The sequence below is a fragment of the Scardinius erythrophthalmus genome, assembly GCF_964197995.2.
Source record: "Scardinius erythrophthalmus genome assembly, chromosome: 5".
Classification (NCBI taxonomy): domain Eukaryota; kingdom Metazoa; phylum Chordata; class Actinopteri; order Cypriniformes; family Leuciscidae; genus Scardinius; species Scardinius erythrophthalmus.
In genome coordinates, this window is record NC_138225.1 from 50593651 (window position 1) to 50611388 (window position 17738).

General features: G+C 38.0%; 1 protein-coding gene across 2 annotated transcripts; it reads right to left on the reverse strand.

Moving 5' to 3' along the window:
- Positions 1–445: 445 nt before the first annotated feature.
- Positions 446–16419, reverse strand: wasf3a (WASP family member 3a; the record flags this gene model as incomplete). Of its 2 annotated transcripts, XM_081364817.1 has the most annotated exons (8): positions 446–1079; positions 3405–3691; positions 8289–8540; positions 9864–10048; positions 10272–10389; positions 11429–11582; positions 15071–15205; positions 16287–16419. In XM_081364817.1, the coding sequence occupies 8 exons, from the start codon at positions 16417–16419 to the stop codon at positions 922–924; spliced, it is 1422 nt and encodes a 473-aa protein (XP_081220943.1). In that variant the 3' UTR covers positions 446–921. The 2 variants fall into 2 exon arrangements, with proteins under 2 accessions (XP_081220943.1, XP_081220944.1); XM_081364818.1 differs by lacking the exons at positions 15071–15205; positions 16287–16419 and adding an exon at positions 13359–13538.
- Between the last annotated feature and the right edge of the window lie 1319 nt (positions 16420–17738).

Below are 17738 nucleotides of genomic sequence, written 5' to 3' on the forward strand. Positions count from 1 at the left end.
TCGGATTCAGACCAATGATCAAAACAATGACCGAGTCCATCAACACCCCCAAAGCTTCACGGTCCTGTACCTCGTCCTGGGTCGACATTTCTCTCCGTAACGTTAGCAGGGTTCCCACACCTTGGTTAACTTCAAATTCAAGGACCTTTCGAGGGCTTTCCAGGTCCAATACCCTCAAATTCAAGAACTTAATGTGGGGACAGATTTCAGGTAAGAGCAAGGTTACATCGTGTTACCTTTTAAGATACATTGTTACCGTTTTGTGTGCGTGAACGCCATGGCAACGTACAACACAAAGTACCTCATAGGAAACACTTAACGTAATGCGTAAATGTGGTTAACTAAGGTAAATCAAGCAAGCTAGTATGCATAGGCCATGAAGTGTTGACGAAATAACACATTAGTGGACCGGAGGGAATAATATGGATTTTTTTTTTTTTTTTTCAGAAAACTTCTTGCACAAAATAAATTCAAGCACTTTCAAGGACCTGTATCTATGCGCGTTTATTTTAAAAAAACTTTCCAGGGCCTTGAATTTTTTTTGTCAGATTCACAAACTTTCAAGGATTTCAAGGACCCGTGGGAACCCTGCATTAGGCAGTTTTGATTTATATGCTGTTTAATGTTTGATGATCGCTTTATCTTACATGTGCGTAAGCAATGCTTCTATCGCTTGTTTCTGCTTCTTCTTCATCTGTGTTTTGATACATACACTCTATCAAAAAATGCTAATAGCGCACCATATAACGGCGAAAACATGGATTGCCGGAAATTTCTGTCATTGGCAAGGAAGCGTCGTCTCATAAACGATGGAAAATTCCGTCATTGGTGGGGAAAGAGTTAATGTGGGCGTCTGAAGGTGAACGTACTTATTTACAAGGAAGGTCTCTGTTCTACCATTGTGTGTGTGGCTGACTATAATCAGTCAGACCATTCATTCTCATCCAGTTCTGAGTCGTCTTCCGAGTCGCTGTACTCCACGGCTATGCGGCGAGAGAGGATCGTGGCCACGTCATTCCCCACCGGCTCTCTGTTAGCCTGCTGTTCCTGTTGCTCCTGTACTTTCTTTAGTTGGATACCTGAACACACACACACACACACACACACACACACACAAAACATGTACAGTAGCCTATACAGTACACAGGGCCAACCTGTTTTGTGCATAGCATTGACACTCTTAAAATCTTATGTAGTAGCTGCTGAGTTTGGACTAAACAGAAAAAGTTTATTATATCATTAAAAATGACTTAAATTAATCATATGACTCCACATTGACATCTACATTTACATCCACTGCTACAATATTAATCAAATTTGGTTAATCAAATTTCCAATTATGTACTGTATCATGTGCCTTTGTGAATGTGCACTTGTTTTGTATTTTATTAAAATTGCAAATAATATATGATATAAAAGACACATGCGCTTAAAAAGAGAACACTTTCATGACTGTTTCTTAACACTTAAGTACACTTTTATAATGTCAAATTAAAGGTTTTACATTCAAGTAATTAAATAATATTTTGTCATGCTTTAAAGAAGTACTTATTTTGATGTGTTGACTAATATACTAAAGCACACGTAAAGTACTTGATTATAATTGTAACGGTAGTGTGATATCCCATATTCCATTTAAAGATAATATATTTCAAAAACTTCATAATTCATTAATTAATGTGTAATTTAAAAATGTATGCATAGAAATTACGTTAAAAAGTATATTTTAGTTTACCATAAATGCTTGTCAGTACGTTCAGCAGTACACTTTAATCATATTTAAAAGACTATAGAAATAATTATGAATTAAGTTTAGTCAAAAAACACTCTGAAGATCAGCTAATTGCATTTAATATAAATTTACAATATATTACATTTTCATTTAGTTGCAATTAAGTGTAAACTTAAGTATGTTATTTCCTTAAAGGGATGGTTCGGAATAAGGACCATCAGGCGCTAATGGATCCAATTAGCCTAGAAATCTAGACGCATCCTAGCGGCAGCAAAATGTATTTCGCAGCCAGGTACGTCTAGCAACTCTCAATAAACCTTCTCGCTGCAAAAACCCAGATTGGGTCAGGCCAATCACGTTGTGTATAGAGTAGGCGGGGGCGGTCTTAACATACACGACAGAGTTGCGACGGTTACCTGGCTGCTGCTGCTACTTGAAAACAAAGAATGGCGGCTGCTGATGGAGAACAACGGTCTTTCGAATCGGCTTTGGCCGCGACTCTGGAGGACTTGGAGTTAAGTTTTTCTTTGAGAAAAGAGCAAAGAACGGCACTTAAGTCATTCTTAAAAAAAGGAAGATGTGTTCGTCGTTTTGCCGGCCAGATATGGCAAAAGTTGAATCTATCAACTAAGCTCCGCTGTAGGGAAAACGCTCTGGTTGGTTGAAGCGCTGTCCTATTGCGTGCAGAGGGAATTTGAAAGACAGCCGTTTATCCCACCCCTCGGATTGAGCCGTGACTATGGTGAGTTTCCAGACCTAACATCTTGATGTAGGTCTGGCTTGCCAGGCTAGGATCCAATGATGTATCTGGTAAAGTACCGCACTAATAATGCCCAGAATGGTACCAAACTTCTACAGTCGTACAAATAGGTTCTGTACTCATAAAACGAGGCATTGGAAAGTTTGTAAGTACATCAGGAGATTATTTAAATAACACTTGCCTGATGGCTAATGCTACCGCTAACCCTGACGTCGAGGTCACTTCCGTGATTTGGGAAAAGCCCGTAAAAGTCCTGTAGAAAGCAATGCATAAGGACGTAGTGTAACGACGAATTATTATTTTTTTCCGAAGTGTTAACAACTTAGTGTTAACTAATAATTGTTGCAAACTGGTACTACCAACAAAATATTAGTGCATTCCTGGAACTGGGCGTCGTTACACTACTTCCTTATGCATCGCTTTCTGCAGGACTTTTACGGGCTTTTCCTAAACCACGGAAGTGATGTTGACGTCCGGGTTAGCAGTAGCATTAGCCATCAGACAAGTGTTATTTAAATAAACTCCTGATGTACTTACAAACTTTCCAATGCCTCGTTTTATGAGTACAGAACCTATTTGTACTACTGTAGAAGTTTGGTAGCATTCTGGGCATTATTAGTGGGGTAATTTACGAGATACATCATAGGATCCATTAGCGCCTGCACTAAGCCATTCGGCTGATTTCTCTAAATAAGATCTAACTTTAATAATGTTCGACCAAGGGAAAAAGGCTTCTGTTTGGCTCGAGGTCATGGTGCAAAGGACCCTAGGTTGATTTTACTCCGAACCATCCCTTTAAGCATCCTAAATTGTACTTGTTTTTCACAAGTGTACCGTATACAGTACTGTAGTCATGTTAAAGTACAGTTGTCCTGTTGATGTGTATTAATATGCAGAAAGCACTGGACTTACCCATGCGTATTGCTGAGAGTAGGTCACTGCGAGCGTCTGTGACGGGCTTCAGACAGCGTCTCCGTCCCTCTCCGACTGCAGCGGGATGAGGTGGAGGCGCTGGAGGAGGAGGAGGACCTGAAACCGCTCCGGGAGGAGGGACAGGTGGAAGAGGACACCGTAGGGATGATGTGATTGCTCCAGGATGAGGAGTAGCTGGAGGTGAGGCGAAGGCCGTCTGTGCAGAGGGAATGAGGAGAGCCACTGGAGGAGGCGGCGGCCCTGAACTGGCATAGTACTCCATCATACTACAACAGAGACAGAGAGAGGGTGAAAAATACAGTATTTGGAAACCTCACCAAGTAACCTTTACATGGACCAGCAAACCTGGTCATTGGATAGAGGCTTTGGACTATTAGCATAAAAGTCTGGTCCACTTTGTAGCTTTTTCCAGTGCTCACTGTATCATTCCAGTAAACCTTGTAAATGCACAGGGTGTGTTCACACTTGGCATGTCTGGTTGGATTAAGTGTGAACGCTGCCATCTGGATCCTGGTGCCCCAAACAAGAGGACCGAGACGCTGAAAAGATGAGTCTCAGTCCGCTTACAAACGTCAAAGACATGTAAACCAACCAAAAACAGGACATGATGTCACAAGATGCGACCCGTCATAGCTGGCGATGTTGCTCATCACAGGCATCAGAACCGTGTCTTCTCACAGCAGATCTGTGTGTGAGTGTGTGTGTGTGTGTGTGACAGAGGGATTCCTGCTGCTGTTTTGACTCTTTTACACATTTTATAATCTCTTTACGAGTTCTCAGCTGGTCTAAATACCATCATATGTAGGCTACACACATACAACGAGCGCATTTAGCTCAGCACGCAGCATTGTTTTGGATGTTCGGCAAGTTCCGTCACGAAATATACAAAATAAAAGCCGACTAATCAGGTTGTGAACATATCCCTCCCTATGCCTTTAGATTCGGTGTTAAAATGGCAATGTGAACACTAAGTGGACCAGGACTACATTTTTTTATTTATTTTTGGTCCGAACCAAGTGAACCGAATTACAAGTGTGAACACACCTTTAGTTCACAGACCAATTTTAAATCTTGTTCCAGATTCATTTTGAGATCTGAAACTGGCAATTTGAGCGTGCTCTTACACTTCATGAACAGTCTGCAATATTCACCACACGGTTAGTGAATGAGTTGTGGGTAGTCCTCGGGAATGCTGTCAAAAGCCCATTTCACACTGGACACGCAAGCAGTGCATATTTTTTTCGACTCCCATGTTATAAAGTTAGAGCAGCATTTACACCCCTTGTACTTTTAAAAAGTTACTTATTACGTAAATAATTTTAAAAGAGTTAAAAGAATATACTTCAGTGCTAACTAAATGTAGGGCCCTATCTTGCACCCAGCGCAATTGACTTTGTACACCGACGCATGTATCATTCCTATTTTGCACCCGTGCAAAGCGTGCTTTTCCCTCCACAGAAGCACGTCGCTAAACTAGGGAATGAATTTGCGCTCTCGGGGCGGTTCAGCGCAAAAAAGGAGGCGTGTTCCGGCGCAAACGTTCCTTCATGCTATTTTGCAGGTTTAGAAAACAATTGCGCCACTAACCAGGAAAAAATAGTTTAAAGTCAGTGGCGCGTTGCGCATGTTATTCATATGCTATTTTAAGGGCGCATGCTTCGCCATAATCAATGTAGCGTGTGCACAACGCGCATACACTTTGATTCTCTCATATAGCCTACACAGAAGCAGCAGTTTTCATTTTTGCAAATCATAGATAGATAGATAGATAGATGGATAGATAGATGGATAGATAGATGGATAGATAGATGGATAGATAGATGGATAGATAGATAGATGGATAGATAGATAGATAGATAGATAGATAGATAGATAGATAGATAGATAGATAGATAGATAGATAGATAGATAGATAGATAGACAATTTATTATAAAAGCATACATCTAGCTTACACATTTACCCAAATTATCATACGCCTTTTTAACCAAAGTTAATTTGGGTGGGTTTCTCCATCCCCAACGTCCCTGACGAGAGCGTTGCTGTCCTCGGCGGTGAACCGCTCCTGGTGCGCGCCTGGCAAATCCGCCGTTATAATAGGAATCTGCTTTAGAACAAGCGCGTCTGCTCTTAAAGGGAATGTGAGATGACGCTCTGATTGGTTTAATTCACGTTACGCCCAAACCACACCTATGAGTAATGAAGCTACTTCAGACCAACCCATTTTAGATTTGCGTCGGGCGCAAGAGTCATTTATCCCGCCGGGAAAATAGCAACAGCGCTGAGACCCGCCAACAAAGTTACTTGCGCTTTGACACTTGGGTTTCAGATCGCTAAAATAGGGCCCGTAATGTTTTCGGACAAATAACTGCACGTCAATTGCAATTAAATGAAAATGTGTGATAGTTTAAATGCAATTAGCTGAACTTTAGATTGCTCTTCTGACTCATTTAACCCTTATGGACATTTTTGTCTTTTTCAGCTTAGTTTTTTTGATAATTTTGCCTGTGTTGATGGCCAACTGCATACATTGTGGTGTTTGTTTTTTTTTGGAGGGGGGGGGGGGATTTTACTATTTCACCCCTATTTCCTTTACTAAATCTATTTTACACTAGTAACACAAAATAGTTACACCCAGGACCTAAAGGACAAAAATGTCAATGTTAAAATGTGCATTTTTTAATCCCAGTGCCATTTAACTATAACATTATGCAGTCTTTGTTAATAGACTTTCATTCTGTTGGCAAGGCCTCAAAATTAAAAATTTTACTCAATGAAATTTTCTCAGGTTTGGCCTATAAAGCAAATACCCACTTTATTCCTGTTTTATCCAATTGGATAAATGATATAGCTATAGTTGTGTGGGTGTGTTGGTATGCATGTCAGAGTGTGGTTTGTATGTGTGTGATAAAAAAATTGGGTGTGTACGGTGTAAATAAGAACAGTTTTTTTTTTAATATGCTCATAAGATCTGAAGTACACTACAAGTGCACATTCAATACAATTAAGTGGATTTTGGAAGTGCACTTAAAGGAACCGTATGTAAGATTGTGGCCAAAACTGGTACTGCAATCACTTTCAAATTACTGTAGAGCGGTGTATCCCCTCCCCCTCCCCCCTGACTCGAGGTTGCCAGTTAGGCTGCAGGATCCAGCAGGAACGTAGGCTGCTACAAGGAGCTTCCAATGGCAAGTGACGAGTCCTACACAGTACGTTTTTTTTTCTGTTAATTATGTTTATGCTTCATGAGAGATGGTTTGCATATTTCGGATTCATAACGAGGTCTTTTAGGTTTCGTAACGTTAGACATTTTTTATCCGACACGTTTGCAGCTGCAGCTGTGGTAACTAGAGCAGAGCTGGCAACCCGGATGCCGAAACACTACTGACTTCGTGATTGGTAGATAGGTGGAGGGTGGAGCATCAGGCCAAAACACAAGATGACAACATCAACATCAGTTGAGGGCTGCAACTTCACTTTTAAATGACAATATCCTGGCCGGACTACTGTTGTCAGTGCAGAGGTGGACAGTAACAAAGTGCATTTACTTGAGTACTGTACTTAAGTACACTTTTTGAGTATCTGTACTTTACTTGAGTATTACTTTTTCTGGAAACTTTTTACTTTAACTTCACTACATTTGAAAGACAAATATCGTACTTTTTACTCCACTACATTTCTGTCAAAGTCCTTGAGTAGAAAGTAGTAACATCAGTAAGGGGATGATTTTGGTTGCAGGGGTTGCATTTTGGTTGGAAATAAAAGTCTGGTTGACGTCAGAACCTGACTGATGTTGGTTTCTGACGTCAACACGATTTTCAACCACAATACAACGTCTGTCCAACGTTGGAGATTAATGTCACTGACACTGGATTCTGACATCAACTTGATTTTAATTTTCAACGTTGGGTTTGGTCTTCTAAATGCAAATTTTGTCATTGTTTTGGAGCACACTAGCTTATAGATAACAGTAAGGCTAACATATTCATACTAAAAGCCAAAAAATTGGGAACAGCCATTTGGGTGTCTGAAACCATTGTGGACGTTATTGATTGCACTTATTTAATCCCACTACTGGAACTGTGTCCTATAAATACATTTGATATTGATATGAGGGTAGGTAGGCAGGCATAGATTCAGAGGCATAAGGTACTGCAAGTATTACATGCAACAATACAACAATAAAACAATGCACTGACATTTACTTTTATACTCAAGTACTTTTAAAAACGAGTACTTCTGTACTTTTACTTAAGTAAAAATTGGTCTTTACAACTTTTACTTGTAACGGAGTTACATTTGACCAGTAGTATCTGTACTTTTACTCAAGTAAGGAAGTTGTGTACTTTGTCCACCTCTGTGTCAGTGATATAAGTATTTGAAATGAACATGATTTCTTAATGTCTAGTGACATATCAGGGCCATTTTATGATTAAATGAAATACATTTCTTACATATGGTTCCTTTAAGTTATATTATAACCACTGTTTTTGTTTTTTTAAATTGAAGAAGAAAACTGCAACAGAAAGTTTTGCACTAGAAAATACTATATACTAAAGACTATATTTATCATATAAGCTACACTAAACAGCTTGTTATATGGCTTAACATGGTTATATGGTGTGTGCGCGAGTCGGGACAGTATCGCATCACAGCGGACTATGCTGGCAATTGTAAATGAAAGCATGTGACGGGTCAGCACAATTTGTGCAATGGGTGCCTGATGCTTCGCCTCTGCGTACGCGTCCAGTGTGAGACTAGACCAGCACTAATAGCATGGAAATACTAACGTTTTTTTCAACATAACAGAAAACTACAATATCTTGTTTATTTAAAATAGCCGAGTCATGCATTTTTGCTATTACCCATAGTCTGTTGGTGGAAGCGTGCCGGTTCCATTGACTCCATTTTCCCGGGGCAGGAACTGTGGAGGAGCTGGATGTAAAGCCACTCTGTAGCCTCCATCAGCAGCCACAGTTACCCCCGCAGGCCCTTCGATGCTGTGGTACTCGTGCTCCACCCCTCCATTAGCACTCCATGATGCTGTCTCCACCGGATGAGCTCGGGCTGGAGCGTGGCATGCTGGGACTGGGTAGTCGGAGTTGTTTGGATGTGGTCTGTTGAAAAGAAGATTCATGCAAATCATGCAATATTGATTTCTGAGGAACCGAATCAGAAGAAATCTAGTTTGCTTCATTAAAAGAATTACTTTATACAAATATACACTTCACCGGTCAAACGTTTGGAATAATTCAAATTTAAAAAGTGTTACAGGATCGTTCAGAAATCATTCTAATATACTTAGTTGGTGCTCAATTATTAATAATGGTTGTTAAATTGATCAATGTTGGAAACAGTGTTGGCTGCTTAAAATTTTTGTGGAAAATGTGACAGATGTATTTACTGTCACTTGTGATCAATTTAATGTGTCCTTGCTGAATAAAAGTATTCATTTATTATTATTCAAATTATTTAAAAAATCTTCCTTACCACAAACCTCTAATTGGTAGTGTATCATGGTTTCCACAAACAAACAAAAAAGTAGTAAAAATCAGCATATTACAATGATTTCTGAAGGATCATGTGACACTGAAGACTGGAGTAATGATGCGTCAGCTTTGTACACAGGAATTAATTACATTTTAAAATATTCACATAGAAAAGTTATTTTAAATTTTAATAATATTTCACAATATCACTGTGTTTTTGATTAAATAAATGCAGCTTTGGTGAGCACAAGAAACTTCTTTCAAAAACTTGTGAAAGCAAATACCTGCACACAGTTAAATGAAAAATCTAATATATAAATCATTTATAATAACCACTGCAATATAAAAAAAAAAAAAGAAATGTTTATTTTGATTTCATTATGCCTTTAAATGAATGCTTCAAAATTCTTGTATTGTATCCTTGTGCACATCATGCCGGTGTGTATTTTAATCTTAATGTTTGCATTGCATTGTCATCACTGTAACCATTAATATTATATGGTTATTTAATGATGCTTCAGCTTTGTACACAGGAATATATTACATTTTAAAATATTCACATAGAAAAGTTATTTTAAATTTTAATAATATTTCACAATATCACTGTGGTTTTGATTAAATAAATGCAGCTTTGGTGAGCACAAGAAACTTCAAATACCTGCACACAGTTAAATGAAAAATCTAATATATAAATCATTTATAATAACCACTGCAATATTCCAAAAAGAAAAAAAGAAATGTTAATTTTGATTTCATTATGCCTTTAAATGAATGCTTCAAAATTCTTGTATTGTATCCTTGTGCACATCATGCCGGTGTGTATTTTAATCTTAATGTTTGCATTGCATTGTCCCATTCACTTATTATATTACTAAGAACATCACTGTAACCATTAATATTATATGGTTATATGTGATTAATACGGCATAGATACGGTTTAAAATATCAGACCTGTACTCTGGAGACAGCGAGTCCTCAGACGATACACCCCTGCGAAGTGTATGATGATGATGACGATGGTCCGGCCGTAGCTCTTTATCAAAAGCCATCATGTTCCATTCCTGTCTGCGGTTATGAGCCTTACGAACCTTCTTCACCTCACGAGGCAACGTCCCATCAACACCTCGCTTCTGCTCCTGTGCCAGAAGATGTAAATGATCTGAGCTTTTAGCTTCTGAAAACTCGTTAATTCTGAGCAATATCGTTTTCCTCTGGGAGAGTATCCAGTTTTTACTCAAAGGAACTGTGTGTGAATAGGTCAAATAAGCCAAACTCATTCTGCTGCAAACACAACTACATTTGCAAAAACGTTAGCAGATTTATAGACATTCAAAACATTCACAGGCGTGATTATTTTACCCTATGTTTCCTCTTCTCTTTTCTCTTGTCTTCTGTGTCTTGAAGCATTTTCTCCTTCCACAAGTCAAAGAAATATGAGGGGTCTGTGTAGAACTTAATTCCATCAATATGGTCATCTCTGGATCAAACAAACAAACAAACACAACTCATTTGTACACAATAAACATCTTAAAAGGATAGTTCACCTAAACATTTAAATTCTGTCATTAATTACTCAATCTCATGTCGTTCCAAACCTGTAAGACTTTCGTTCATCTTCAGAACACAAATGAAGATCTTTTTGATGAAATCTGAGAGTTTTCTGTTCCTCCATTGACAGCTACGCAACTACCACTTTGACGCTTCAAAAAATTCATAAAGAGATCGTAAAACTAATCCATATGTATTGAGAGGTTTAGTCCACATTTTCTGAAGAGACTCGATCGCTTTATATAATGAACAGATTGAATTTAGGCTTTTATTCACATATAAACATTGATCAACTCACACATCAGTTGTGGTAAACAGAAGCTTAAAGATGTTCGCTTGATGTGCGAGAACCAATGAGGTTCATTCTCGTGTTACGCATCACGTTTGAGCTTCAGCAAGAACCAATGAGGTTTGTTCTCGCGCGTCAAGCCGGTTCGGTTGAGCTTCTGTTTGTGTTCGCTGATCAGTGTTTAAATGTGAATAGAAGCCCAAATTCAATCTGTTCATCATATAAAGCGATTGAGTCTCGTAAGAAAATTTGTACTAAACCGCTCAATTCATATGGATTAGTTTAACGATCTTTTGAGCGTCAAAGTGGTAGTTGCGTAGCTGTCAATGGAGGGACAGAAATCTCTCAGATTTCATCAAAAAGATCTTTATTTGTTTTCTGAAGATGAACGAAAGTCTTACGGGTTTGGAACGACATGAGGGTGATTATTAATGACAGAATTTTAATATTTGGGTGAACTATCCCTTTAATATATATAAAAAAGGATGAAAGCACACACGCACACACACACACACACACACACACACACACACACGTCTGGTTTACTATCTTTGTGGGGACTCTCCATAGACGTAATGGTTTTTATACCGTACAAACTGTATATTCTGTCCCCTTACACACACACACACACACACACACACACACACACACACACACACACACACACACACACACACACCTGTAAGCAGAGAGTATGTTCAGAGGTGGAGGCTTGTCGCTGGTGTTGTACATCTCTGTGATGGGGTTCGGAGTGCTGCTCTTTGTCACCGCCTGCTGGTCTTGAACAGTACAGCTCCTGAAGGCTTTACGCATGTTAATGTCCTGAAGTGATACTGTGCCAAAAAAAGGAAACAGAGAGATTATTACAAAGCACATCAGTTATCTCTAGGCACACAATATCTGCTCTCCACAGAATTAGAAAACACACCATTTACAAAGTTCTATACATACCCTATATTATCTATGAGTTGTATTTTTTGATGTTATGGTAGTGCCATTTAACACATTTACCATCAATTTTACAGATTTTCAAAAAAAAAAGGATAGCGAAAAAATGGTTATAAATAAACTGATAATCTACAGATTATGCCTGGGCATGCCCATCATTCATGTATGATGCTATTAATATTTCACTGGTACTGGTTTAATACTATTGTTTGGTTAACCTTACTTTGAAATTTTAAGCAATGTAACTTGCATGTCATTGCTTACCACAGAGAGTCATTTTTATTCATCAATCATTTATTGGTACAAATTTTGTTATGATTTAAAAAAACAACTAATTAAATGAGAATCATAGTTAACATGATTAAAGTTGCATGAAATGTAAGTTGAGAGAGCAGGGCCGGAGTGGGGCCACTTTTCAGCCCGGGAGTTTCAGGCCCAAGACCGGCCCACTTTTTCCATAGTGGAATTCCAAATTAGCACTTTTTTAAAATTGGATAAATGAAGCAACAGTTCAGCTCGTACTATTGTGTTAGTATTAATACCATGGGTTAACAAATAATGTAAAGGTTAAATAATAATTCACTTAGACTTTATAAGTAGCATAAGAAGCAATTGCAACTTTTTCACACAATTCTGACGTTATATTTCGCAATTCTGACTTTATATTTCGCAATTCTGACTTTATATTTCGCAATTCTGACTTTATAACACGCAATTGCTACTTTATATCACACAATTCTGACTTTATATCTTGCAGTTCTGACTTTATAAGCAATTGCGACTTTATTTCACACAATTCTGACTTTATAATTTGCAATTCTGACTTTATAACACGTTTTATGATTTTATATCACACAATTCTGACTCTATATCTGGCAGTTCTGACTTTATAAGCAATTGCGACTTTATATCACACAATTCTGACTTTATATTTCGCAATTGTGACTTTATAACACGTTTTATGACTTTATATCACACAATTCTGACTCTATATCTGGCAGTTCTGACTTTATAACACGCAATTGCTACTTTATATCACACAATTCTGACTTTATATCTTGCAGTTCTGACTTTATAAGCAATTGCGACTTTATTTCACACAATTCTGACTTTATAATTTGCAATTCTGACTTTATAACACGTTTTATGATTTTATATCACACAATTCTGACTCTATATCTGGCAGTTCTGACTTTATAAGCAATTGCGACTTTATATCACACAATTCTGACTTTATATTTCGCAATTGTGACTTTATAACACGTTTTATGACTTTATATCACACAATTCTGACTCTATATCTGGCAGTTCTGACTTTATAAGCAATTGCGACTTTATTTCAGGCAGTTCTGATTTTATATCTTGCAATTCTGACTTTATAAGAAGCAATTGCGACTTTATATCACGCAATTCTGACTCTATATCTCACAATTCTTTATAACACGCAATTGCAACTTTATTTCAGGCAATTCTGACTTTATATCTCACAATTCTGACTTTTTAACACGCAATTGCGACTTTATTTCAGGCAATTCTGACTTTATATCTCGCAATTCTGAGAAAAAAAGTCAGAATTGCGAGATGTAAACTCGAGATAAAAAGTCGCAATTATCTTTTAAAATGTTTTATTCTGTGGCGGAAACAAAGCTTCCATAGCCTACCTCCTGGCCTCTTCCTCCCATCCATCCTCCCTGACGCGTACCGTTACGGCCGGCCCAGCTATCAGTAGGCGCCGGCGGAGCCGCGGTAGCCTCCCTGAGAAACAGTGTTGCCAACTAATTTTCAGGGGAAGTTGCTAAAGGCAGATCGATTTGTTGCTAAAAGTTGCTAAATGACGTTGTGACGTCATAGCGTTATGACGTCATTACGTAATCGCAAAGCAAAACTACGCCATTATGAAATACGTAGATATTATTGTTTGTTAAAGAAATTATATATATATATATATATATATATATATATATATATATATATAAACTTTTTTTTTTTCTAAAAAAAGTTGGTTTAGGGTTTAGTTACCCAAGGGTAACTAAACCCTAAACCAACTTTTTTTAGTTAAAGGTGGGGTATGTAATTCTCTTTTTTGGCCATTTTTTCAAAATCACTTGAAATCCTATTCCTAACCCCCTTACAGCCACTGAGTTAGAAGCACTGAAATGAAAATTAAGCAATTTAATCATCTGTGGAACGGGCAGGACTCGAAAAACTCCAGCCAATCATTTCCAAGATCACCTAGAATCATTGGACAGTAAGTGCGTCAATCAAACGGTCGTACCATACCCCTCTCCCCCATCCATGTCCATGTTCTTCGAATGGGTGGAGTCAAAGGAAAGAAGGACCATTTGAGTTGTGTATTTTCAAAATCTGCCGGCCGTTTTGCAAATCACATACCCCACCTTTAAGACCTAAAACAACTTTTTTTAGTTAATAATCTGTAAGACTGGGGCTTTATTAATGCTGTTCATTTATAAAAGTAATTTATTTGACATTTGGGTATAAAGTGTTTTAATTCTACAATATATGCTGTAAAAAGGCTGTTCAACCTCTTCAGGTAGAACGGTGACTACTGCAGTTCAAATTTCCTATTGGAAGTTGTGGTGCCCTTACCAGCTCACCACGCCCTTGCGAGTGTTGTTTGGATTAGAGTCACTTTCCAAAAGTTGCTAAAAGTTGCCAAATAAACTTTAAAAATTGCTAAATTTGTTGCTAAGTGCTTTTTGAAAAAAAAGTTGCTAGGGTAGTCTGAAAAGTTGCTAAATCTAGCAACAAAATTGCTAAGTTGGTAACACTGCTGAGAAAACGTTTTGAAAAGACGGGCTATGGACCCAACCATTTCTATAGGAGGGGAGGGGAGAACTCCCTCACATGGTACAACCCATGCTGAGTTGCGCGCTGTGGTGGCAGAATGCGGAACGTGTGTATCCTAATGTAACTAATGTGACATTGAAATGTGAAAAAAAAAAAAAAAAAAAATCCTCGACCGGCCCAAAAGTGAAGCGGCCCACCGGGAATACTCCCGATTCTCCCGATTACCCACTCCGGGCCTGTGAGAGAGTCCTTTTTTCCCTCTATTATGACATATGGAAAAATGTAGGGCGGGGCTTGATTTGATTGGATGGTGGTGGTTTGCTATTGGTGGATCTCATGTGAGTGACAGGTTGCCCCTGACACAACATAATAATAACATTATGTGCATGGATAAATCATTTATAATAAATACTGCGATATTTCATAAAAAAAAATTGTCATTTTAATTTCATGGTGACTGGTGAAATCCACAGGTCATTCTGAACCGCATATCCTGTTAAAAAAAGCACACCCCCCCCCCCCCCGTCAAGTGTATGTCATCCTTAACCTTTGACCTTTGACTGACCTTCCTCCACACTAGAGTCCAACTCAGTGACCTTGACTGCAAGACGGTCTATGCGGTCCTGTAGAGAATTAGCACGCAGGTAGAATGTGTTGGCTTCATTAAAGAGCTCTCCGAACACGTCCTCGGCATGTTTACCTGTTGAAGAAGAGAAAACAGACAGAACATCGGAGATGAGCTTTGAAATAGTCCTTTAGAGAATGCAGAAAACATCAGCAACATTAGGAACAATCCTCTTGATGCAAGCTGAGGCTAAGCTATGCGCTCAAGGGCACAACTTTTATTTACAATCTTCAACATTACAGTATGTCCACTCCTATATAATTTTGGTGCATGATCTAATGTACTGGAGAACGGCAACACATACACATTCCCTCCAAATCAAATGATGTGTGTCTCATTCCATACATGCACATATCACATGCTCAGCCACATAAAGATCCACACACACACACACACACACACACACACACACACACACACACACACACACACAGGAAATTGCAGGCAACATGAATTCAGCAATTCAGGATCTCTGACCCCAGAGAACATGCACACACTCGGCGTCCACATCTGTCGATCTCTCTCTGCACTTGATGGGATTAAGCTTTAGAGCATTTGCTGGAAGCCAGCGAGCAAAAAGCATTGTTATCTGATCTCATTCTGTCCATTGATTTATAGTGTGTTTGTGTAAAAACAGAACTACTTGCATATAGATTCAACTATATTATGACGCTAAACTGTGTTCTCAGAACAAGGCTGTCTTGAATAAATGTCAGGCTGCATATGTTTTATTTATTTATTTATAAATGTATACAATTAATTATTTAAACTACTTCTAATATATATATATATATATATATATATATATATATATATACATATATATATATATATATATAAAACTTCTCAAATTAGTTTCAATGCACAACTTTGTGACTTTTTGTTATTGTTTTTTAGGCAGTATTGGTAGAAATGTTTAATTGTTTTTGTTTTGTTTTGTTTTGTTTTGTTTTGTTTTGTTTTGTTTTGTTTTGCTTGTTTTGTTTTGTTTTGCTCTGTTGTCCAGCTGTTTGTGTAAATTGTCAAATGATTATTGAAAAGAAAACATATTGCTATCAGAAAAAAAAGCATACATATTAGATGATTGTATTGTAAAGGCAGCTTAAAAAAATCTAAATCTATTTCAGCCCGTCTGACACGATCGAGTGGGTCTTACTGAGGCTGCTGAGTTGGCGTATGATGGCAGAGAGCGTGTTGTTGGTCACACACTCCAGCTCATTGCTGATGGTCTCAGGTAAAGCTCCTCTGCACAGATGCCTTGGCTCGATGTTTCTCCTGACCAGCGGCATTGCTTCACCTCACCACACACACACACACACACACACACCAACAAACCTCAGCACCTGGAAGTACACAAACACAGTCAGTTAGACCAAATATCCTCAGAAATCAGTCACCATGTCACATAATAATGACTTATAGGAACACACCAATTTTTGGGACTTTAGCTTATTCACCGTATCCCCCAGAGTTAGATAAGTCCATACACACACTTCTCATCTCCATGCGTGCCGTAACTCTGTCTGACGCACCCACCGCTAGCCTAGCTTAGCACAAAGACTGGAGGTAAACGGCTCCAGCTAGCATACTGCTCCAGATAAGTGACAAAATAACGCCAACATTTTCCTATTTACATGTTGTGATTTGTATACTACTCTGCCCAAGTAGCAGTGCTTCGGCTTCTGAGAATATAGTTCCCAGTGTGTATACGGTTAGAAGATGGCTGAGTCTCATGTGACCTTGTTATTTGTACACGCTGTGACTATACAAATCACAACATGTAAATAGGAAAATGTTGGCGTTATTTTGTCACTTATTGGGAGCAGTATGCTAGCTGGAGCCATTTACCTCCAGTCTTTGTGCTAAGCTAGGCTAGCGGTGGGTGCGTCAGACAGAGTTACGGCACGCACAGAGATGAGAAGGGTATGTATGGACTTATCTAACTCTGGGGGATACGGTGAATAAGCGAAAGTCCCAAAAAGTCTGCGTGTTCCTTTAAATATGAACCTGACAGATTGAAAGAGCCATTAATAATCCAATTTAATATAATTTATATTAAAAACGAATTAATTTAATTTATGTTCTCTCTCTCTCTCTCTCTCTCTCTCTCTCACACACACACACACACACACACACAAAAAAAGAAGTACACTTTATAGTTTTACAAAGAATACTACTTGTGGAAATAATATACTTTAAAAAAAAGGCTTAAGTGAAAATTGAATGTAATGTTTTTGGACACTTGATTGCATGTTAATAAATATATTTTAATGTAATTTCTATTGAAACTTGTATGACATCTGTAATGATGACATTTAAAACAGTTAAATTATAATCAAGAACTTTACATGATTAACTTAGTATGTTAATCAACACATGAAAATAACAGTACAAACATGACAAAAAATATTAAAACACAATTGGTAAAACTTTTAATTTGACATTATTACAAAGTGCACTTTTTAAAAGTGTACTCAAGTTTGGTAAACAGTCATGAAAGTGTACTGTTAATTTACCTTTTATTTAATTAATATTATTTTATGTGCAAGAACAATAAAAAAAAAATACTTTTAAGATTTGAAGTACACTACAAGCGCACATTTAAAAC